A 24,251-nucleotide genomic window follows, 5' to 3' on the forward strand; every position below is an offset into this window, starting at 1 on the left:
AACATGTAATAATTGGTTTTGTCAAATATGAAAAAAGTATGGAAAATGAAGCGTATATTATTAATTTGGTGATTATATTTGTTAAGTTCCATATTCATCGGTGTAAATTTAGCAATCAGAAACCTCTTTTTTCTGTGGTATTGAAAGAATTAGAACATTATATGGTTTCTATTAAGGACATTACAAACAAAAAAGCTGTTAAAACCATTCATTTATTGAATACATTTATGATTTTGTGAATTGTCAAAGCCTTTTAACGTCTGTTTGGTTTATTATACCGTTTTTTGTATCTTATATATTTTTGTATACTTGACCCTGGCCTTTTTATTTTATTATTATTATTATTTATTTAATTTTATTTGTTCAAGTTTTGTAACTGTTGTTCAAGCAATAAAAAAAAAAAAAATAAAATATTTAAAAAAAAGACTAAAAAAAAAAAACTTCTCCATCATTCGTTTTTGGCAAAATCGAGCTTGTGTAAAATAGTGTCTCTAAAATCTAAATAGATGTTAAAACTTCAAATCCAATCATAAATGCTCTAAAATGATATTGTGAAAAAAATAAATCTATCTTGCGAATACGAGTACGCCATGACGTCACAGGCTGACATTGTGCGGGCTCGCACACTCGCTGAATGTGCGCGTCCCCGTGTACGACAACAGTAGACAATGGCGAGTTGGTGCACTAGCGAAAGCTTTATTATTCAGCAGGACGCGGATTGCTTGCGGTCGAAACTCATTCAATGTGTGGGTAAGATCATTAAGGTCTGTTTAAAATGTTTCTTCAGCGTCAGATATATACAGATATGCGCTCTAATTCCGGAGTTAGCATGCTAATACGCTAACCGCCAGGATTAGGTCAAACCTTTGAAATGTGTGAACATCAGTAGGCCTACATATTAAACACGGAATTATCTGCTCCTACGTTTGCCTGTGATGCGTTTCTTTTATTCCTCGTTAAGATATGAGCGGATTGTCATTAATTTGGAGTTATTCGCGATGTGCGCGCTCACGTACATCATCTGAGAGGATATTTGTTTTTCTCTCGACTAATCTAACATCTAGAGTGAGTGATTGACACAATGGTCATGGACATCTAGATTAGTGTGACTTGTTTGCATATGCTGTTGTTGAAGAAGTGCGCTTCAGACGAGTCATGTGACTTCACCAAAGTCTTCTGGAGTCATCCTATGGTTTTGTGATGAACAGACAGAAATGTGTTAAAAAGTCTGATAATTTTAACAGACATTTCCACCACTATCCAAATATTCACACTTTTCTTGTGGATATTTGAGCAAACGCACATATTGCATTCACTTTACAAGTACTGTGGCCCAGTGTCAATGACTGGATTCTTTTAAGCATTATATAGTATTTTATATTGTAATAATGTTTGTTAAGGTAATTTTAAATGGATATCTATGGTATGGATTAAATTACTGCTTAAATTAATAGTTCATGTACAGTAAATAATATGGCATATTCAAACTTATTAACAGCCGATTTAAATCGACCAAGTTACGCTGTCCAGTAAGCCCTTTCATGGAGAGGCAGGGGACCCTTCATTCCGTTAGATCTTCAATGGTGATCTTGTTCATGTAAGATCATCGTTAGATAATTTTTAGCCTCAGTGGTTGCACTTTGGCAATTAAAAACAGTAATTTGCTATCTGAGTTTGTGAGATTTGTGAAATTGTTAAATCTACCAATACCAGTTGCGTGGAAACTGGGTCTTATTAAAGCAGATACGATAACAATGACGGTGATTCCTGACATATGCTATTCATGCCATATTCTTTATGTTGGCTACACTTCCAAAACACTCTTGGAACATTTCAGCCAAATTACGTTATTGCTATTTTGTACAACTCGAATTCACATTGGCCTACTTATTAACATGACATAACCAAACATTTTTCATTGCAGTGTATTTAACATCTGCGCTCATCTACAGCTTATTTTTGAGTGTCAGGTGATGTTTCTTCAGTATAAAATTTTGTGTGCCGTGCGAACAGAGCAAGAACATAAAGCAAGCATCTGGCCATTCAGACAGTTTAAAACGTGTGCATTAGTATCAGTTGTCAATACCGATAGGACAGAGGACTAATCTAAGCAGCTCTGATTGGCCATTGCCATTTCATTGCTCAACAGACATGTTAGCGATTGGTTGGAATACTCAACCGCTGCAAAAACACGTAAATAGAAACCATTGACGTAACAGGAGCAGACTTAAACTGAACGCTGTAATCATCAATTTTCACATAATGGCATGTAGCCATAAACGCAATTTAGTTTTTCGATTAATTGTGCAGCCCTACAATCCACGTAAAATCAGAAAGATCCTCACTGCCTGTTCATAATTTCTTCCTTGAGTTACTTCAGCATTTAATGTCGGTGGTCGAAACCGCTTTCTGTGATTTAGCATCACCAGTTGCACTGGTTTTGGTAACTGCAGTGTCTCCTTATGACACATTCACTGTAAAAATAAAAAATTAAAAGTGGTTTCAGGGTCCGGACTCCAGATTAATTCCATCCGGACTGCAAGGCAACATTACGATGGCTTCATCGTCTCTAGTGAGCAGTATGACAAAAAAAAAAAACAGTGCTGTGTACACCAGATCTGATGTTTCTGTTCTGTAGTCTTGAATATTTTTCTCTACCACTGAACATACTTTATTTTAACATGCTGTCCTGCTCTGCACGCGTTGCATCTATTCCTCACATGTGAGTAGACATAAGGCGCTGCATAATTTATCATGGTTCCAGAGCGCCTTTAGACCATACAATTTTTTCCCTCTATATTTAGCTTTATTAGTCAGCATGTTACGAGCCTTTAATAATAAACAAATACATTTCTGTTCTAGTTTTGTGAAATTAATCAGATGTCATCATCTCTGGCATGGATGACAAGGAAATTCAATACAATTACTAGTTTGTAGCCTAGTCTTTCTCACTTTAATGAAAATTTAAATATGGTCCATTCAGACTTTTACATTTTCTAAATTTTCTGTCAGGGGTACCCCTGAACACAGTATCATTCCACAGTCACAAAGTCTTCTGTGCCCGCATACTTGCGTATCTGAATGTAAGGATATAATAATAATTTGAATATAAAAATGTTATGCTGTCATTATGCTTCAAAACGTACAAATTATCTTTTAATATTCATATCATCTTTGAGATGTTTCAACACATTGATTGGAGTCCACCGGTGGCAAATTCAATTGATTGGACATGATTTGGAAAAACAAACCTGTCTATATAAGGTCTCACGGCTGAAAATGCATATCAGAGCAAAAACCAAGCCATTAGGTCAAAGGAACTGCCTGCTCCTGCCCCAGATGGGAGAGTCTTGGGAGTCCTAGATAAGGACAACCATCACTGCAACACTCCACCGATCTGGGCTTGGCAGAGTGGCCAGACGGAAGCCTCTCCTCAGGATTGTGTTGAGGCACAGATATGGCAAAGGCTACAAAAAAATTTCAGCTGCGTTGAAGGTTCCCAAGAGCCTCCATAATTCTTAAATGGAAGAAGTTTGGAACAACCAGGACTTTTCCTAGAGCTGGCCTCTAGGCCAAACTGAGCAATCGGGTGAGAAGGGCATTGGTAAATGGTCTGCACTTATTTAGCAGCTTTTTGTCCTTAGCGGTATTTAAAGCAATTTACACTGCGTCTCTTTCACCCATTCACACACACATTCACACACCAATGAATGCAAGGCCTGCCATTGAGAGCAACTTGGGGTTCAGCGTCTTGCCTAGGACACTTTGGCATGTGGAGTCGTGTGGGCCGGGAATCGAACCATCAACACTGCGATTAGTGGACAACCCGCTCTACCACCTGAGCCACAGCCACCCCAGATGGGAGAGACTTGCAGAAGGACAACCATCACTGCAACACTTGACCGATCTGGGCTTGGCAGAGTGGCCAGACGGAAGCTTTTCCTCAGTGCAAGACACATGAAACAGCACCTAAAGGTCTCTCAGACTGTGAGAAACAAGGTTCTCTGGTCTGATGAAATGAAGATTGAACTGTTTGACCTCAATTCCAAGTGTCATCAGGAAACCAGGCACTGCTCATCACCTGCGCAATACTATTCCAACAGTGAAGCGTGGTGGTAGTATCATGCTGTAGGAGTGTTTTTCAGTGGCAGAAAATCCCCAAATCCAGGTGTGTAAAGCTTGTCGCATCATACCCATAAAGACTTGAGGCTGTAATCGCTGCCAAAGGTGCTTCAACTAAGTACTGAGTTAAGGGTCTGAATACTTATATCAATTTGATAATAAATTTGAATAAATTTGCTAATTTGATTAAAAAAAAAGAGCAATATTTTGAATATTAATTATATAATCGAGATAATTTTGCTAGTGATGTAAAATTGACCAATATTGTGAATATCGTGATGATTTTAATGTGCTTTCATTTAGCCATTGTTTCATAAATAGCGCATCAGTAGACTCATTTCTTCAGGGCTGCACAATTAAACAAAATTATATACAAATGGCGAGTTGGTCATATGTGATTATTAATCCACAGAAGGCTGTGATTTAAAGACAGATAAACATGGTCTGTGTGTGATTCAGAATAAACCGGTGACGTGCTGATCTGTGTGCAAGTGCATGACTGTGGTCTGGGATCGGTTCACGTGCATTGTGAAATCAAAGTAATGCAGTTTCGAGCTTTCGCGCAATTCAACACATTAGTAACAGTTACATGCTATTATACAAATCTACATGCGCGGCATCGTATAACAGAAAAGGAAATGATTATATAGTTTCAGGAAATGCAGAAAATAGTAATGTCAAATAGTACTGCAACTAACGATTATTTTGATAATCGATTAATCTAATGATTATAGAACGATTATTTGGCGATTATTGCAATAATGAATCATTAGCTCTTAAATGATTATTCAGCTTGTGTCTATTCTCAAGATCTATAGTCAAGATCTATTCTCTAAAAGCAAATATAAATAAATATCTTATATGCTGCTTCTCAGGTGAATGCATCTTTTTTTTTTTTTTAAGGATTTTTAGATCATTTTAAATATTTGTATTTTTGATATTATATTCAACATTCTCTCATTGATTCAATGGAATCAATTTCCATTAAATTTGATCAAACGACTATTCAACAACGAACATTTTTGTCGGCGATTTGTTTTATTGCCAATGTTGTCGATATCGCTGATTAATCTTTTCATCCCTAATTGAGTCCCAACTGACTCGCGCATTGCACGAGGTCACCTCTGATGCAAAATGAGCTGGAAACCGTTGTTCCACAATGAGTTGTCGACTGATTTCCTTAATATGCGTTCTCCAGCTGATTCAGAGATAACTCGAGAGAGCGATTCAGGCCAATTCATGAATCAGTAAAACCAATTAGTTAAAATGTTTTTGGATCGAGTTTGCCAGTTAAACCTTTGTATGTTCAATCCGTTCATAGTCAAGAACATTGACTTCATTTTTATTTTTATTTTTTTCTGAATAGGTTTTGAAAGTATCTTAAAAGTGTTTTTTGGGACACACATTCTGGAGGATCTCAGGCTTTTAAAAGGTATGTTTTTCTGAGTTAATGGTATTTATTGATTATACAAAAAGACTTTACTGTTGGTAGGACTGACTGTGCTAAATACATGAGTGTTTGTGCTTTTCAGAGGGGCTGTTATTGTGAGAACTTAAATGTTTTCAGTTGGCCTGGGTAAAAATATAGAATTTCCGATTGAATCCTGATCCTTATTTGAAGAATACTGATATTGATTCTTAAAATCACAAGATCTATCTTTTAAATAAAAAGTAATTGAACTGCATAGTTTGGGGCCCTGTTAACAGCATTAGCTGAGAGAGAATTTGTGGAGCTTGTGAATTGGAATGGAATCAAGAAATCTGTATCGATACTAGAGGTCGACTGATTAATCGGCTGATTTCTTTAGAATTTTTTTACATAATCGGCATCGGCCAATATCCAAGTATATCAAGCCGATTATTAGGCAGGCGCATCTGTGGGCAGCCTAGTGTTGTTGTGGAACACGTGTTCGACGCACGCTTCCCCTAGAGTCATTTTCCAGCAGAGTGAGCAGACCTCATCCAGTGCCTAAGGAAGGAGCTAAGTTCCTTGGAGAAAACAGTAAGGATTAAATTTGTATAACTTCTTTATATTTCATTAAAAGACATTTGATATGTTACTGCCAACTTCAAGAAAAAACGCGACGTTCGGCTACTTTGGATATTGATAGCGTAGTTGAAGTTGCATTATCACAGCAGAAGGGTTGCTATCATGTCACAATAAGTAAGCAAGAATTTTGCAATTACAGACAGTGAATCTGAGACTTTTATTTGTTCTGTTTGTGTGTCTTATATTTGAGAGGGTTGTCACTCAATGCAGAGAAATAAGTAATAAAAAAGATACCAACGCACTATAGGCTATTGAAGGACTGGCTTTGGTAAGCTCGGACGTTATCTGTTCTGCTGTCGGTACTGGAGAAATTACGAAAATACATTTATTATTGCTATAAAGAGTGTGTTATTTTATCTCGCCAGCCATTTCTATGTATAATAATATGAAACCATTGTCTGTGATGCAATTTAGCTATTCGCAGTGAGAGAGAGATATCACGCGGTGCTACAGCGAGCACAGCATGAGCCCTGCTTAATGAGTGACAGAACTAAACATTCAAACTAGGGCTGGGATAAACGATTATTTTTTAAACGATTCATCTAGCGATTTATTTTTTCGATGCATCGATTAATCTAACGATTCATTTTTCCAGTCCGATTCGATTTCGATTAATCGACTTGTGACAACACCGGTAATACCGGTTTCATCGGGGGTGGGGGTGTATAAAATGTAAAAAAAAAAAAACATTTGCCGGGAGTTTGATTGACTGGCGATCTGATCAATCAATCATAATACGCAATTTTTGTCTGACAAAGTAGTCAGGAGAGAGAAGATTAACGTCGATGGATTTTAATTTGAATAATGGATTGTAGGCTACTGTACTGACATCTTTCCGCGGTTAAAACAGCAGTCCTTCTGATGTAGGCTACATTCATGTTTAGCCTATTTGATGCTATAAAGTAACCAAGGAAAAGATGATCGGTTCACGAGCAGCTTTAACTGAGGCAATCTGTCACGACACATTAAAGCGCCACAAAATAGTAGGCCTATTTATGGTTTAATTTTCTTTGAATGACCAAATTTGAAAGTTGAGACTTTATTAAATGTTACCTGCTTGGTCCTGTCTGTCAGCGTGTTGTCAGTGTCCTCTATGTATTTTTCACGACATTCATAGCTATAAGCGCATTATTAATAGCTATAAGCGAAAACTTAATACGTGTCGACAACGTATTATAGCCTACTCCAACATCGAGTGCAAAGTGGGGAGTTGAAAAAAAAACTTACGGTGCTCTGTCATCTGCAGCTGCAACCGGGTGCCGCCTCTTCAGATGCTGGTGCATTGCCGTGGTGCTAGAATGGAAGGCCATCTCCATTTTGCAAAGACGACATATCACGGAATTGTTTCCTTTTTCTGTTCTGATAACAAAGAAGTATATAATCAACCTTTCAAGATGGATGAATTAATACACTCTTTAAAATGTTCCCATGACACTGCTGTAGGGCCAGACCAAATTCACTATCAATTCTTAAAGCACTTACCCCAAAGCATATTATCTCTTCTTTTAGATAATTTTAACTCTGTCTGGTCTTCTGGACAAATACCACCCTCCTGGAAAGAAGCAACCGTAATTCCTATACCTAAACCAGGAAAAGACCATTCAGATCCAAATAACTACCGACCAATCGCTCTTACCAGTTGCCTCTGTAAAACGATGGAGTGAATGGTAAATAATCGGCTTGTTTGGACTCTGGAGTCGAAGAAACAAATAAGTGACTATCAATGTGGCTTTAGACGTGGAAAGTGCACCTTGGATCAATTAATCCGACTGGAAACTTATATTAGAGATGGTTTCATTAGAAAAGAACATGTTGTTGCCGTCTTTTTTGACTTGGAAAAAGCATATGATACAACATGGAGGTATGGGATTTTGAAAGATCTTTACCACATGGGTTTTAGAGGACGATTACCCATCTTTATTTCCAATTTTTTGACCAGCAGATATTTCAAAGTCCAAGTAGGAAACACCTTGTCGGATATTCACAAACAAGAAATTGGAGTTCCTCAGGGAAGCATTCTTTCTGTCTAAAACTCAAACTTGACGTCAGAATCAGCACGATCGGTGATTGTTGTAAAATGCTACTGTTGCTAAATTGCGGGACGCGTTTAATAATAAAAAGAGTTCAAGAGATACAGTTCCCAAGGCGGCACGCGCTCCGAAACAGACCGCAAAGAGACAAGCAAAGTATAGGCTACTTTGGGTTTCATGTGCGCGTCTAAACGATCAACTATACACAAAAATGTCAAAACGACCGGCTTGGAGATTCACTTAAACACAGTTTATGTCTTAGTTACAGTTTATGGAAATAGTTGGAAGAAAATATGCTGCATCAGGAGTCTATTAGACTCGGTCTTAAAAGGGAAGCTGTCTAATAAACATGCTGCCGATTGAGCCATTACTGCGAATCAAACAACAAAAGGCAAAGAGAAAATCACTTACAGCTCTTGAATGAACACCTTCTGCATTATGATAAACTATGCAGTGTTATTTTACAATTGATTACTTTATTAGATTTCTTTTTAGACCACACCTGAACAGTAATGTTAGTAGACCTTCCTGAAATTAAACCACTGTGCCTATATAATGTTTATCTTTGTGTAATATATATATATAACAAAAAGAACCGTTAAGAATACCGTTAAAGTACCGGATCGATAAGCAGTATCGGTAAGAGTAATACCATTAAAACCTTAACGATACCCATCCCTAGTTATACCTGTGCTTCTCTTGGATGCTCTGAATATTGGATTAGGTGTCTGGATTGCCCCTTAATTAAAGATGCATTTGGATCTCAAACTTCGTGTCTCGGAGCAGTTCGTAACACCTGCTTTGTTTATTTAATATATTTGTTATACATTATTTATACAATATGTTTTTACATTATACATTTTTAATTTACATGTACAAGTGCAGATTGGTCAAGTGTTCAATAAATGTATTTGTTGAGAAATTTTGTCAATCTTAAGTAATTATTTGTGTTACATTTTGTCTTTCAAATAAAGGGTTCAAATAATAGGTTAAAAACAAGCAAATATCGGCCAAAATAAATCGGCAGCATTAATTGGCCATCGGCCGACCCGGATTTCAAAAGATCGGCATCGGCCTGAAAAAACCAATATTGAATCCAATATCTAAAAAATAAAAACCAATATCTAATCGATACCCAGCCATAGTTTTCCTACTGGTTAAGAGGTAAGACAAATCTACTCAAATGTGTTTCAGTATATTCAGTATTAAATAACTACTGTAATCAATGGAAGTTGGAATTTGTTGATTTGTTGTTCCTTGATTAGGCAAGTGTATTTATTTAGCATATTACATATACATTTTAAATGGAAATGATAACAAAATAAAAGATAAGAATAAAAAGACAATTTATGCCAATAATTTTTATCTCGTCTTCTTCTCTATATTGAATTCATCACCAAAATTTTACATTTAATTCCCAATAACAGTAGAAAAATCAAAGTCTGCAAAAGGTACCTCAATTGTGATCTGCTGCAATATTTTTTAAATGGAACCATTATTTAAAGATCTCTTTTGTGGTGCCTAGCAATAGAAATAATGGTTTAGTTTAGACTTTAGAGGTTCGCAAAACACAAAAATGTATTGGTTTAGTGGTGTTGCTTGGGAATGCAATTTATAGCATGTTGTATTTAATTCTTTTTTTTTTTTAATTTGAAACTAATAGAGTACCACTTCTATTTCTTTGTAGTATCGTCTGTGTTCCTCCCCCATATTTTTCTTGAGAATGTGTGATCATTGTCTTTGCATAGGTGCATAATAGCTGCTCCAAAAATATTGGCAGCCAATGGAGGAATTTTGTGTATTAGGCTGACAGAGCTGCAGACTCCATTGTAGGGATGCACCGATCCCTCTTTTTCTCTTTAGATCTGATTCCGATATGGGAAATCTCATTATCGGCTGATACCTGAGATGTTTTTTGCATAATCAGTTTAGAATATTTGTAAAAATTTTTGTGGAACTAATTGGGTGTGCTCTTTAATATATAAAGAAACCTCTCACTACACATTATTTCAATATAAATGTATAGCTTATTAAGAAACACTTTATTATTAACAATATACTGGATAATGTAGCAGCAAAATTAACAGTAATTCCAGTATAAGTCATCAGTAGAAAAGAAACCAGTTTTATTTGATTTATTTCTTTTTTATAAAAGTTTCAACTTGTATCTGGACTTTAAAGGATTCAGATCTCTTTTTTGTTTAATTTAGTTGTAAGATATCAGCTCACTTTTAAATACTAATGATGACTAAATAATCATTATTATAAATAATAATAATAAAAAAACAGATTTTAATATTTTTATTATTTACTTTTAATTTGAATTTTAAATAAAACAGTAATATAAATAAATCATGCAGTTTTTAAACCCTCACACTTTTATTTTGACATTCTGAACTCTCCAGGAAGTCCTGTATGTGTCTGTAGGCAAGTTCACAGTAGTTTAATTCGCTTCTTATTCAAATTCTGGTAAAATGCACCTCCGGTGCTGTTCTAAATGCATATGAAACGCGTGAAGGCTAAAAATTGTTGCAAGAGTTTGAGTGTAAACATTCTTTTTATGTTCTTTTATGTAATTGTTTTTTAGCTTATATAACGAACATGACACACACAGTGTCGGATTTGGATCGGGCTTGTCGGACTGATACCCGATCCATCTAAAAGCTTCAGTATCAGAGCTGATCCAGGTATCGGATCAGTGCATCCCATGTCCGTTAAAAAACATGAAACCTCTAAAATTTTTGTTTGCATTGTGTATTGTGAGTTTCTAGAATAGGAACAGTATGCTGGGTTTTGCTTTCCATGATTTCCAGGGACCTTTTTTCCTTTTGTAAGGGCATTTATTTTCCTAACCCAATATCATTTATGTCAAATACTTCAATGTAATAATAATAATAAAACTTTGTTTTATATAGCGCCTTTTAAAAGTTGCATCTCAAAGCACTTTACAAGAGAAAAATGGAAATACATTAATACAAGAAAACATGCCATTACAAATTTTTTAAAAATAATACAATAATAAATCACATAATAATCACAGAAATCAACCCTAAAAAAAGTGAGTTTTAAGATAAGATTTAAAAATACTAAAAGATTCAGCATGTCTAACCTCAGAGATGACTAATGTTTTAATAATTAAATTGCCTGATCTCTACTCCGCATAATGTGCATTGTGACTGAAACACTTTCTGTGTTTTTCTCATTCACATATTTCCAAATATTTTGGCTATTAAGTAAACAGAGAACTCTAATGTAATAAAATGACACAGAGGGGATGACAGTATTTCTCCAGATTTGGAACGAGGAGCTTATTAAACAAAATCCTCATGCTAATTCACACAGTGTTTAGTCAGATATATTCTTAACACAAAAAATGGTTAAGTTCTGTGTAAGTGTATTATTAAAGTTTTTTTTTTTTAATTGGGGTTATTTAACATTCAGATTAATTTACATTTACTATTAAGAAAATTTTAGTATTTAGTTAAATTATATTTCATAGGTAAGGAGAGTCACCAGTTCTGTTTGTAAAGCGCTTTGAGTGTAGTGTCAGAAAAGCGCTATATAAATATAATGCTCTTTCATTAATTCATTCAAATAACATCCATCACATCTGCACATTTGGCCTCTAGCAGCATCACTTCTGCACATTTGGCCTCTAGCAGGTGAGTTGGCTTTTCAGACAGATAGCAGCGGCATATGAGCTGATGAGCAGGGAAGTATAGCACAGGGAGCCATAGTGTTAATAAATGGAAACGTTTTTTTTTTTAATTGGCGGGACAGACAGTCACAGAATTTACAGCTGGAGCATGACATCACAGTGATGTGGAGCGAGAAAAACAGAGTGCCCTTCTATGAGGGTTGATTATGCGATGATCCACCTTTGACTTTACATCATCAGCACAGTAGAATAATGCAGAGAAATAGCCAATATGAAAAGCTTGTGTGAATGCCGTTTCTCACGTGACGTGGCAAAGGCATCCCAGATGTGCATGACTTTCTTTCTACAGCAGAACACAAATGAAGATTTTTAGAAGAATAGTTCAGCTCTGTTGGTCCATACAATGCAAGTGAATGGTGACCAAATCTTTGAAGCTACAAAAAACCACTCCAGTGGTTTAACCCATGTCTTCTGAAGTGGTTTCTGGGTGAGAACATACCAAAATAAAACGAGAAATATAATATAAATACAACTTGTATACAAATATATTTAAGTTTGAAGCTCGATTACACACATTCGCTGAGTGCTAGATGGCACTAGGATGTGTAATCAAGCTTGAAATCATGATGAGATGATTACTTAAAGTTTGCTAAACCATGGACTCGCTGTATAAAGACAAGACTGCAGCAGCGATGAAGAGTTTGTTGTTGATTTGCTCAACATGTGCACTAGTAAGTCGCAGCAATCGTATTAATATATTTGGTTAAAAGTCACGTAAAATATCTGGAAAGTTGTTTATTAAAAAGTGATACAAAGGCAAACATGTCACCAGTGTTGGGTATAATCTGACTACAAAAGTAGTCAGATTATACATGCAATTACTTTGCAGTACAAAAAAGTATTTTTAACACATTACAAATTATTTTCCGATTACATTCACTGTCTTTAAGTTAATTACTTTAAAGTACATAACTTGGGTGCACATTTCTAAAATTGTATTTTTGTAGAACACATTTAAAACTGAACTTATGTTAATATATATGTCTGTGTTTCTGTGAGAGCTGAAGAGATAACACCTCATAAGTAATTGTAAAGCCCAAAGTATAGTTTGAAAGCCAGAGTGTTCGACTAAGCGTTCGTGTCAAAACCAAAGTATACTTAATTTGACTGCATGTGCATACACAGGCGGTTGACACGTGCCCTATGACTGCTATAAAATACTAGACTATTTCTCATTTCTCTATTTTAATAAAGATAAATATCTGTATTTCTGTAGTAATTTAGCATCCGGCAGTGCTATACGACATAGATACATTGCATATTGCTATATCAACCCTTTATTTTGCCAGAATGAAGGAATATGGTTTCTGTTGACAACAGAAACCATCTGTGCTCCTCCTTTCATACACGGTTAAATGATCTCATTTCCTCTTTCGACACAAGCCCAAAGTCATGAGATTACTTTAGATTTGTTTAGACGCTTGTAATGGCCAATGTGAAACTGAAGTAATTCTGGAGCGCTTTAAAAACAATGCATTTAGCACGTTAGCGACACACATGAACCAAACTGAACTTGGAGCACATCTGTTTTGTATATAACACACAAATAGAGCACAATATGAAATTTATTTAATGTGCATCGCGCAAAGAACCGCTCTGAACACTGTATCATTAGCCTCATGTATTTTTAGCATCCGGAATGCAGAATGATCCACTTCAGTGTAACTGGAGTACTTTAGGGCGATCTTTGCTCTGCATTCAAAAGCACAGAACAGTAAGATTGCGGGTACACAACATCTAGTTTACATCATCCAGCAGTTTAATCCTTTTTTACTGCAACTGTTTATCTAAGCAGTGTCAGATAGGACAATCAAAAGATCTCTCCAGAACACCTCATAAATAGGGGAGCATTATTTACAGCAGAGGATTTAACATCAGACAGTAATTGTCATGAAATATATTGTTGATGCAGCACTTTGATGGCTGTAACAGCAGCAGTGCATGAAAAGCGTAAACCTTAAACATCTGAAGAGATTACAGAAGGTTTTACTGTAAAGTCCAGCAAGCTATCATCACGCAAAAATGCTCTTTGAGAAGAGGCGTCTCAATTAAAGGAGTATTGCGGGTTCAATACAAGTTAAGCTCAATCGACAGCATTTGTGGCATCATGTTGATTACCACAAAAATAAACTTTTGACTTGTCAAAGGTTCCAGTGAGGCACTTACAAAGGAAGTTTTCACAAGTATAGACACAAGACATAAGATATGTGTATGAACATGATTTAACTATGATAAAGTCACTTACTAAACTTTTATGGTAAAGTTATAGCCAATTTTACAACTTCGTTATCATGATGATGTAATGTCAACAAACCCTAGAACAACTGTAAAAATGACAATTTAAACTTTAAAGCTCAAATAATGTTCTCAAATAAATTTTTAACTAAATAATTTATATAAGTGTCTTTCTAAAATTATAAGCTTCACATTTCTGACTTTTTGTCACATTTTTTCTTTTTTAACGAAATGGAGGAATGAGTCTAAATAAATGTTTTGTTGGTAATCAACATTATCCAAAAGATGCCTGGATTAAAAAATATGATTAAACTCCAGCCACTTTTTCAGCATCCAATTCGTTGTCCACTCAGTAGTGATCACCTCTGGAAGCATTCAGGTGTAAAATATATCTAACACAACTGCAAATTCAATGTTATTACTCCTTCCAAATTTAAATTCAAGTCAGCTGGCCTGTAACTAATGTAGTTTGGGGTAGGGAACAAGGTTTTGAGAGGGAAACAGTGGAAAATAAACCTTCATCTCTGCATTAGCTGCTTTGATTCCAGGTTTATTTACATGACAGGTTCTTGAAGGGGCGGGTGAAAACAGATTAAAAACCTGGCTTAATTGCAGCGCACTTTTGCGGATGTCAGCAGAGAAGGTCAGTCCTATTACCGGAAGAGCAAGTTATGGCATTTTGATTAAATATTATGAGTTCAAATAAAAATTTTAATAAAATAAAAAATGGATGAATAAATCGTTCCCTAAATGATCTGTAACAAGCATTTATAAATGGGTCATTTTTGTTTTAATGCAAGACTAGAATAGCTCTGTATTTGCATTGAATTCTGTGTTTTTATTGTGCGTGCCGTGAAACGAGTAAAGCACATAATACACCTGTGTCCGTTTTTTTTATATTAATGCACATTTATAATAGAAGCACATATATTTATGTATGCCTCAAGGCATTCTGTTACCCTAAGCTAAAAAGGTAGCTATTGTTATTTCAATTCTATTAATCAACATTAATAATTGTGATTAAGATAACAAGTGAAATACTAATTTTTATTTGATTGACCCACAATGAAAAGCTAGCTTGTCTGTAAATCTGCTAGTTCTTGAGGTAACAATATAATTATTCCATTCCCTGCACACACAGTTGAATTTTGCCTCTTCTTTTGGATCCACAGATTGTAAGCCTGCAAGTGTGTCAAATTGGTCATTTGATGAAAGTTGTCTTTTCTGCTGCTTAAGACGAGAAAACGTAAAGGTAGTCATGTTTTTTTCTTAACATTTTCCCCTTTCTGCTGTCAAGACACCACGGAAGAAGCATTTTGAAAAAAAAATTGTTTTCCCTCTTAGGGTATCTGTTTTTCTAGCACTAGCTTTTTCATGGTCAGTTATTTAAGTAATGTGTTTAAAGGACACAGTGCTTTCATTTGTAGCATTTTAAACTGTAATTTCATTTGACATGGTATGTCAACACATTGAAATACAATTATTGTTGCATTTGTGTGATTTAGAAGTGTCCTTGTTGACCCCTTATTCTCATTTTTTTTTCTTTCTTTCCCATCAACAGAAACATGTAGTTGCACTCAACAAACAAATTGTGGAAAGTGGAGGTAAACCTTTACTTGGTAAAGATCCTTCTAATATCAACAGACTCGAGTGGCAATCAGAGGAGTTCCTGCATGCGGTGTTACACAGGAAAGGTGAGTATAGTGCAGATAGTGTTCTGACATGGTGCATTGTTGTGGTAGAAATGACTCTCCTTGAAGTGAGCATTAACTGAATATAGAATCTATTAAAAGGGTTCCACTTATGCATTTGTTTGAAGTAATATGTGAAAGCACAGTCACATGTACTCTTTTTGTAATATGCTGTAGGTCAAGGAATTATAGATCAAAGAAATAAAGAATAAAAACCCTGTCTAACACTTAATTATAAACCTAATCGGGTTTTGATAGTGGTGGCCAGTATGGGCTTTTTAAGGGTTAATGGTGATACTTCTGATGAACAGTATGATACAAGATGGGAACACAAACCACATTTGTGAAACTAAACGCATTTTAAATTTTTTAGATGTAGATTGTGTAACTGACACATCAGAGAAAGACCACTTCTGTTAATCGGCCAAGCAGGCATCTCAAAATGGCCAAATTTTGGTTGATTAATCAGCCTGGCCAGTATCAGTCTATTTCTAGTTTTAGCATGTGCAAACAGAAGCAGTAGTACAGGTGTTAGCATACAAAGATTTAATTTGTGGCCACAAATGTTTGGCAAAACATGATTTTAAAATGAATGCAAAATTCTACACTGCTGAAACATGTGCTTTCAAATAGTGCATAATTCAAAGGGTTGGCTTTGAATCACTGCAATAGCTTTGCTTTTTTTTTTTTTTTTTTTTTTTTTTTTTTTTTTGATTCTATTTCTGACAATGTATATGTATAACTGAACTGTCAACAGAATACACACCAAGGATTCCAGATCCACACATCCCTGTGGTTGCTTGTGAAATTGTGCAACAAATGATTAATCAGTTAGCCAAATATTATACCTCAAAAAACAACTGCTCCCAGGACTTCCTTCAAAACAATGGAAAAAAGGACCAAAGCCTTTTGAAATCTAGCTGTGTCACATCATCTAGTGTTGTCAATACAGCTGCTGCTGCTGCTGCTTCTTCTCAGAACCTTGTCATTAACGAGTTCATCATGGCGGACCAGGATGCCCCGCTGGACCTTTCGCTGAAGAAGATTAAAGTAGAGAACTTGGAACAAGGTGCAGTACAGAATTATGAAATGTCTATAAAGTGCAGCTCGCTCAGACGAAATCAGGGCTGCAACAAATCATGGATAATTATATTTGTTGTCAACTGTTTTCATTAGCCATTAGTTGGATGTGTGCACTGTGCACATCGGTACACAGGTAATATATATTTGTTGTAATTAAAAAACATTGTTTTTAAATCAAATACAGGAAATAGAATTAGCCTTTTATCTGATTAACTGAACAAATAAATGACAGAATCAATAATCAAAATAATTGTTAGTTGCAGCTCTAGATTTAAGTGTTGAATAATTTGTCTGTTTAGATGGAGTTCTTGACCTTTCAACCAAGAAGGATTTCAACAAAGGGCATGCATCATCTTTCAGGAATTCTCATGGCCATGTCAGTCCGGCTGCACCTTTGGTCAAAAGGTAAAATAAACCAATATATCTATTCTCTGTCAAACCAGGTTTATACGTACTTTTAATATTAGCTATTTTCCAGTTTAGGTTTTTTAGATGTGCATTTTACTATTGTTTGAAAAAAATATATAAAAATGTTGTGGAAAGATGGTGTCTATATTTGTGTAATTGTTGTTTTAGGGACCATGGTGATGTGAGTCTTGCCCAAGTAAGAGATCTACACTCGGCCTCCACTTTGGAACAGTTCATGTCTAATCTGTGTTTGCATCACCAGCATCAAATAGTTGATGCATTGGGGTTCTTGCAGACTGAAGTCAAGACTGTGGCCCCTTCCAGCAGTTTTCAAGCACCTGCTCCAACTTTGTCAGAGAAGCAAAGAACAACCAGTTGTAATCATTTATCATTTGAAGCAAGGTCTGAGATTCAGTGGTCTGAGAGAACATGCTCTGTGGATGCTGCAGTAAGCATTACTAGAACTCAAGAATCATCTTTTGTCAGGTCAAGTGAAGAGGATACTGAAGAGGCTTTAAATGCTGATGTCTCCAGTATTGCACCTGTAATGACTGAAATGCCAGTAGACATTCACAACTTGGGTGTTGGATTTTTGTGTTCTTCCTCTTGTAGAACAGGTGTTGAGTGTGGAAATGTAATTACTCCTAAATCTCCAAGCCTTTTTATCATGAATAAGACAAAGTTTGATCATCTGGAACCAAAAGAGTTGTTAGGCTCAAGCATTCAACGTGTTGGTACAAACACTGTAAAGAAGTGCCTATGCAATGCTGAAAGATGTTTACCAACATGTTCTGCAGAGTCTGATAATGCCGAGCTCTCTTTTAAATGCGCACAGAAGTGCTCTATAGTAAAAAACAAAGATGAAAGTGTAACGCACCCCACCATTCAAATGACATCTACTGTAGCATTACCAATATCTCCAAGAACAGCCAGGAAAAGCAGAAAAGGTTCTTGTGTGACGCAAAGGAATTGTGCTTCAAATTATATCCTAAATGAGCCTGATTGCGACTTGGTGTTCATTCGAAAATCAATAACTGAATGTCAGCCTCAATCACGTAATCGGCTGCATCCACGACAAAATGCCCGGAAGAGCACAAGGGGTCATAAGTACATTGAGGAGTTCTTGGAACTAAAAACTGTTCGTACGTTAGCTCGTAAGTTTGTAAGTGATGCCAGTGGGAATTGTCCAGCTCATCTGCCAGATGTGCATACTTCAGTCACTCCAAAACAGTCCCTTTCCAAGCCTGACAGTGTTCCGCTCATGAACGCACCGTTTACAGGGGATTGCATGGAAAATGTTATTCAGAAACTACCATCAGAGCAGATACTGAAGAATGAAATGCCAGGAGATGTTGTAAATGTTACCAATCAAGGCCTGATGCTGGAAACCACTCAGACTTGTAAAACTGAAAACAATTATCAAATTTCCCATGAACTTGCATGTAAACGGAGTGAATTAACCATGCAACAAGATTTGATCACAAATGCTCTCTGTTGTGTTCCTAATACAATTGTGCATGAAAAACATAAGGACATGGTAGAAGTCATAGAATCCACTGAAACAACAGAACACATTGTACAGATCGAAGGGAGTGATTCTAAAAAAGGACCATTGTTGAAAGATGTGGTTTGTGGTTTAGGAAGTAAGTGTCAAGATAAATCCACTGAGCCATCACTGAGGTGCTCAGTATCACCTAACATAGCCGAAGATGATTCTACTCGTGAATTCAGTGTGGAATCAAGAAATGACTCAAATCAAAACCTCTCAAAAGTCAAGATTTCAGCTGATCCCAAGGAACAATCAGAGGTGGTTGAAATAAAGGCAAATACTGAGGAGGATCAAGGTGCTCAAGAGCAAGATTTGCATGATGTTGAAATGAATGTGAAAATGGCAAATACTTCCAAACTACCAATGGAGAGTCGAGGGGATTCAGAGGTGTCCAGCCTGATGGAAGTCATTGCTGGACAGCCACTTTTAAAATGTAATGAGAAGGATATGTCTTTGCATACTCAAAAAGATTTGGATGCAAAAATGGTGCTAGCGAAGCAGGCTGTGTTCTCTGACAGATGCTTACGTAGTAGAGGTTCAAAAGGTAGTATTGATGTAGTAAAAGGCACCAAGTGTGATGCATCAGAACTTGTTAACTCAAAGATGACACATTCCAATGATGAAAGCACAAAGATTCCTTGTGTTAAACAGCCTCTGAATTCTATTGAAACAAATGTGCATTCTGAGGGTGAGCACAATTTGAAAACTTCAGAAAATCGTGAAAGAGGAGCCAAATCTAATAAGAGACTAGTTTTGGATCATACAGTTGAAATGAGACAAAAACAAAAATCTAAATCAGCTGTTGAGAAAGACGAGCATCAGAGTCCAAACATCAAAACTGACAATGATGACAAAGTAACAATTATGTCACCTGATGTTCTGGAGACTGTGAGCATCACCTCCACTATCAAGACTGGACAAGGCTCTGAAAGCTCTGAAAAAATGGCACTTAGAAGTAGTCATAATGAACTTTCCATTAGTAGAGAGAACTCTTCTCCCATCAAAAAGTTTCCACTAAGCTCTGAAAATATGCTGTTGAGAAGTAGAATTGATATTGAACCACCTTGTAGTAGCGAATCAAGCAGTCTGACCCCAGTAGGTCATCCAGAGAACCTAGGGCAGATGCCTTTAAGAAAGAATAGATGTACTAGTCAACAGGCAACCAACAGAGATTTGTGCACATCTCATAAAGGGGATACTGAGAGTGTGATGCGTATGCCTTTAAGAAACAGGACAAGCAGCACAATTAAACAGACTGTTAACAGAGATTCCCCTGTTAAAAGTTCTATGAAAGGTTCCAATTCAGTAACGTCATCCCATTCAAGTGTCTTCAGTGAACAACCTATCTGTTCTCACTCAAATACTACCTGTAAAAATACAGAGGTCATAAGTCACATGCCCTTAAGAAGTGGTACCAATTCAACTGCAGAAATCCCCCCTAACAGGAAATCTGCTATTGAAGAAGCTTTGGAAAGCCCTGTTCGCATGTTGAGGAGAGGGAATGCATCTTTTACTGAAAAGCCTTGTGGATCTGCAACACCATCTTGCACAAATAAACGTTCTCCAAGACAGCAAACCGTTTTGGCAGAGAGCACATTGAGTTCAAAACTAAAAATCCAACCCCAGAAGAATATGGAGGTACAAATAAAAGACTCTTTAAATTTTCCAGATGAATCAGTCTGCTTAGCTAGTCTTCCGCAGACCAAACCTGTTGTTTGTAGTCCCCCTAAGTTTTTGGAAGCTATAAGGGGAGAAGAACACCAGCAGTTGATTTCCAATTTAAATACAAAGTTTGATAAAATGCACAAATCTTGGATTCAAATGGACAAAGAGGGCCATCCTGCACCGAAACACAAAAACAAGGCAGACAGACTTAAAGAAATCTGGAAAAGCAAACGCAGAATACGAAAGTCAAGACCATTAGAGCAACAGAAATTCTCTCATGTGCAAATGCTATTCATGAAGCCCTTTGACTTGCCCAGTATATGCAGGTGGTTCTTGGAATCAACTGAAACAAAATCACTTGTCATTGTTAAGAAGGTGAACACTAGACTACCTTCTGAAACACAGCTGTGTTTTCAGACTGCTGGAACAGGATCCTCTAATGGGATATTTCCGAGTCAGCAGGCTGAACGGTTAAAAAAACATCTGAAAAAGTTTGCCATTGCATCACCTGTGAAAAATAACCCCAAGAATCAAAGGCTAATATCAAAAGCTTTAGGTCGGGATATCTCTGTCATGAGGAGTAAAGAAAAACATGAACCAACTACTGCCACACGGATCTCAACAAAGGCACAGAGTCTTGCTGGAGTGATTGCAGCACAGGCTCCTGAGAGCCTTAGCACGATCACGGGCAATGTGAAAAATCCAGCAAGTGCTAGAATTCTTAGAAAATATTCTAACATACGTGAGAAGCTTCAGGTACAGCAAAGCAAAAAATGCAAGGAAAAAACATTCAAAGGTACTCGTTTGAAAACATCTATCATTCCAAAGAAAGCCGCCAAACATAAATTACCGACACGTAAAGGAGCAAAGTGTGCGATTGTCCAGAGTTTCAAGTCCTTGACCAAAAAGGCAAAAACAAACTCCTCTACCCATAAAAAACAATCTCTAAAAAGAAACCAAGGTCACAAAGATGGGATCTCACCAAAAAGGTTGCAGGCACTCACAAAAATGACAAAAGGCAAGAAGGAACATGCCTCGACAAATGCATTAAGTAAAAAAGAGGCATTGATAAAAAATGGAACTCATAAGCTACAGCAAACAAAAGCAAGTGGGACTAAGGTTGACGTAAAGAAATCAGTGCTCAACAAGGGCCCTAATAATTTGGAACGACAATCTCTAGGTGTGAACATGAAGCCTCTGTCATTGGAAGACCAAGTGTTAACTAGGTCTCAAAGAAAGTTGGAAGCCACACCTTCACACACTGGGTCCAAAAAAAAATCCCCCACAAAGCGATGCTTGGAACCATTGGTCACTCCAGTAAAACGAACAAAGACTTCAAAATTATGAAAAATGTGCAGAAGTACTAGATTTATCTTGACACTTAAGTGGAAATGATTCCCTAAGATCTATAAGAGAACAACAGTGTGTGATGATGCTTTTCAAAACTGTTACTTTTGAGGCACAAATTATTTTTGAAGATTTTATCATTTTTTAAGCCCAAGCATTTTCAGAGCTTTGAATATATTATCAGATCAGAGAGATTCATCTTAGTTTTGTCTAAACAAATTTCTGTTAGTCCTCTTTTCAATGTCAAACTTTTCAAATATGCTCTAAAATGATCTAGTTGTGATTCTTTGTTTCTTGATAAAGCCATTCATGTAAAAACATATTTAGTAAAAAAAAATGGTTCGGATTCCCATTGATGGGGTCTAAACTTGGGTTATAAGTAACCATAGGAGTCATTTATGTGTGGGACTTGTCCCTACCACTTTTTGAGCTTTCTTCAGGTAATGCAGCAGAAACATTGCCAGTTCTTAAGCAGGAGTTCCCATTTTGTTTGTGTGTGTTATAAGTGGCGATCCGGCAATTAAATATTTTGAGTGTTTTGAGTGCTTGTTATGGCTGTTATAAATGACATTGAGTGACCGGTGACAGCGGCAGTGTTCTTTCTGGCACACAGAATCGCTTCACTGTGTTCTATTCTTGTCTAGTTAAATCGCAAAGCAAAATGCAAACAACCTTTGTTCCGATTCATGATACACGTACCTGTGTAATCTTGGTTTATTAAAATAAAAGTTGTACTAGGGCAGATTAGAACCAGGAAGTCACCATATTGAGCATATACTTGATCCATGCATTTATCCACAGACTAACACAATTCCAGGACCAACAGTTGCAGATAATGGAAAAAAGTTGTCAGATTAATTATGTGAAATAATTATTCAAGCGCTTGAAGTGGTCCTCAAGAATGACTATTTATCAAAACTTTAAAATAATATTTGAAATGATCTATGCATAAACTAATTCATATTCATGAGTGTCATGATGTCACAACCAACACTCCCCAACTGTCCACACCTTTATTTAAAAACAAAGTAACTTCCATGTAAATAATTAAAAAAAAAATCACTGTTAAATTGCATTGCTTTTCCATGTCCATTATGTCACCCCTTTGAAGGGACTCTGTACCACCACTGCTTGGAACTGTTCAGTCATGATGTAAAATTTCTTGGCCAACACATTGTCATTCTACAACTTATAATTATACATGTTATGCCTCAAATGTAAATTTCGAAACCATTTTATGCTTTCAAAATGTGTTACTAACACAAAACTGCTGTTTTTTTTTTTTTAAGCTCAGCGTAAATGACTGAGAAACCCATGGCTTGAAAAATGTTAATTCGTTTCCAAAGTTTTACAACTGCAAATTAAACAGCTCTTTTTTACAACTTGTAATATTGGACCAGATATAGATTATGTAAAGAATGTTCCAATATTCTATGAACAGTTAATAGTTTTAGCTAATTAAAATGGCTTTGGAACCTGAATAATGTGCCTTTTTATTAGTAGTAATTTTATTATCAAGTAATTGAGGTTGCCGCAAATAAAAATAAACTCACTACTTTTGCACATAGCGGTCGGTGGGGGGGGGGGGCTGGGGGGCTACGTGCTTATACTGTATCTCAGTGCTCCTTAATTTTCATTTCTAAATTATTAGCAGTGTACATATTTTGTCCGTGTGTGTGTTATTTTCCCTCTAATGAATTCCCAATTTCTATTTTCTACTCATTTACACTTAGAGCACTGGAAGTTTAATTGTAATTGTTTATATTTTGGTGTGGTCGCATTTTGTTTATTCCTTTCAGTTGGTAGAAATGGATGCATGGAAACTTTGTTTATATCACTTATTTCTCAACAGGGTGACAGTGGGGAACAGTAATTTAAGGATTATGGGTTCAAACATGCAAAAACGGCCGAATACTAAAACATTAACTTTAGTTTAAATCTGAAATCACTGTAATTTCACAAACTTGGAAGACTACGCAAGTGTAATGTGCTCCGAGCAGTGAGATCAATTAAGCATTAATGAGGGGCTAATGAGTTCCTGATTGTTTTGTGGATAAACTAAATGAGACCAGAGAATTTGTTTCAAGTATTATACAATTTAATGTAATTAACTTCAGCGATAACCATAAAGCTGGAATGTTATTACAATTTTTTCCTTTTTCTGTTTAATGAATGTTTCATAATTGCATTATTTTCATATATTTTGATTTTTAACCAAACTAAAATGTAGTTTTTCTCGCCATATACCAGACTTTATGGATTTACCCCAATGATATTTATGGGTTTTGGTTTGAGTAAATGATACAAATGTAATTGACCTTTCTAAGCTTTATGCATTTTTCTTGCCAATTGT

The 24,251-nt window shown here is 36.1% G+C and overlaps 1 protein-coding gene across 3 annotated transcripts; it reads left to right on the plus strand.

Annotated features, from left to right (window-relative positions):
- Positions 1-636: 636 nt before the first annotated feature.
- On the plus strand, positions 637-22,436 carry LOC127660944 (uncharacterized). 3 transcript variants are annotated; one of them, XM_052151439.1, is made up of 7 exons: positions 643-750; positions 5,489-5,554; positions 15,328-15,407; positions 15,717-15,849; positions 16,604-16,915; positions 17,229-17,334; positions 17,506-22,436. In XM_052151439.1, the coding sequence occupies exons 1-7, from the start codon at positions 669-671 to the stop codon at positions 21,896-21,898; spliced, it is 5,172 nt and encodes a 1,723-aa protein (XP_052007399.1). In that variant the 5' UTR covers positions 643-668; the 3' UTR covers positions 21,899-22,436. The 3 variants fall into 3 exon arrangements, with proteins under 3 accessions (XP_052007400.1, XP_052007399.1, XP_052007401.1); XM_052151440.1 differs by lacking the exon at positions 5,489-5,554 and having other exon boundaries at positions 637-750; XM_052151441.1 differs by lacking the exons at positions 643-750; positions 5,489-5,554 and having other exon boundaries at positions 16,825-16,915.
- Positions 22,437-24,251: the final 1,815 nt, after the last annotated feature.

This window comes from Xyrauchen texanus, chromosome 20 (genome assembly GCF_025860055.1).
Source record: "Xyrauchen texanus isolate HMW12.3.18 chromosome 20, RBS_HiC_50CHRs, whole genome shotgun sequence".
Classification (NCBI taxonomy): domain Eukaryota; kingdom Metazoa; phylum Chordata; class Actinopteri; order Cypriniformes; family Catostomidae; genus Xyrauchen; species Xyrauchen texanus.

Bases quoted from the DNA above. Each gene is read 5' to 3' on its own strand.
- LOC127660944 (XM_052151439.1), top strand. From the start codon at position 669: ATGGCGAGTTGGTGCACTAGCGAAAGCTTTATTATTCAGCAGGACGCG. The intron at 5,555-15,327 runs GTATGTTTTTCT...TTGGATCCACAG, and splicing joins GGATCTCAGGCTTTTAAAAG to ATTGTAAGCCTGCAAGTGTG. The intron at 15,408-15,716 runs GTAGTCATGTTT...TCCCATCAACAG, and splicing joins TAAGACGAGAAAACGTAAAG to AAACATGTAGTTGCACTCAA.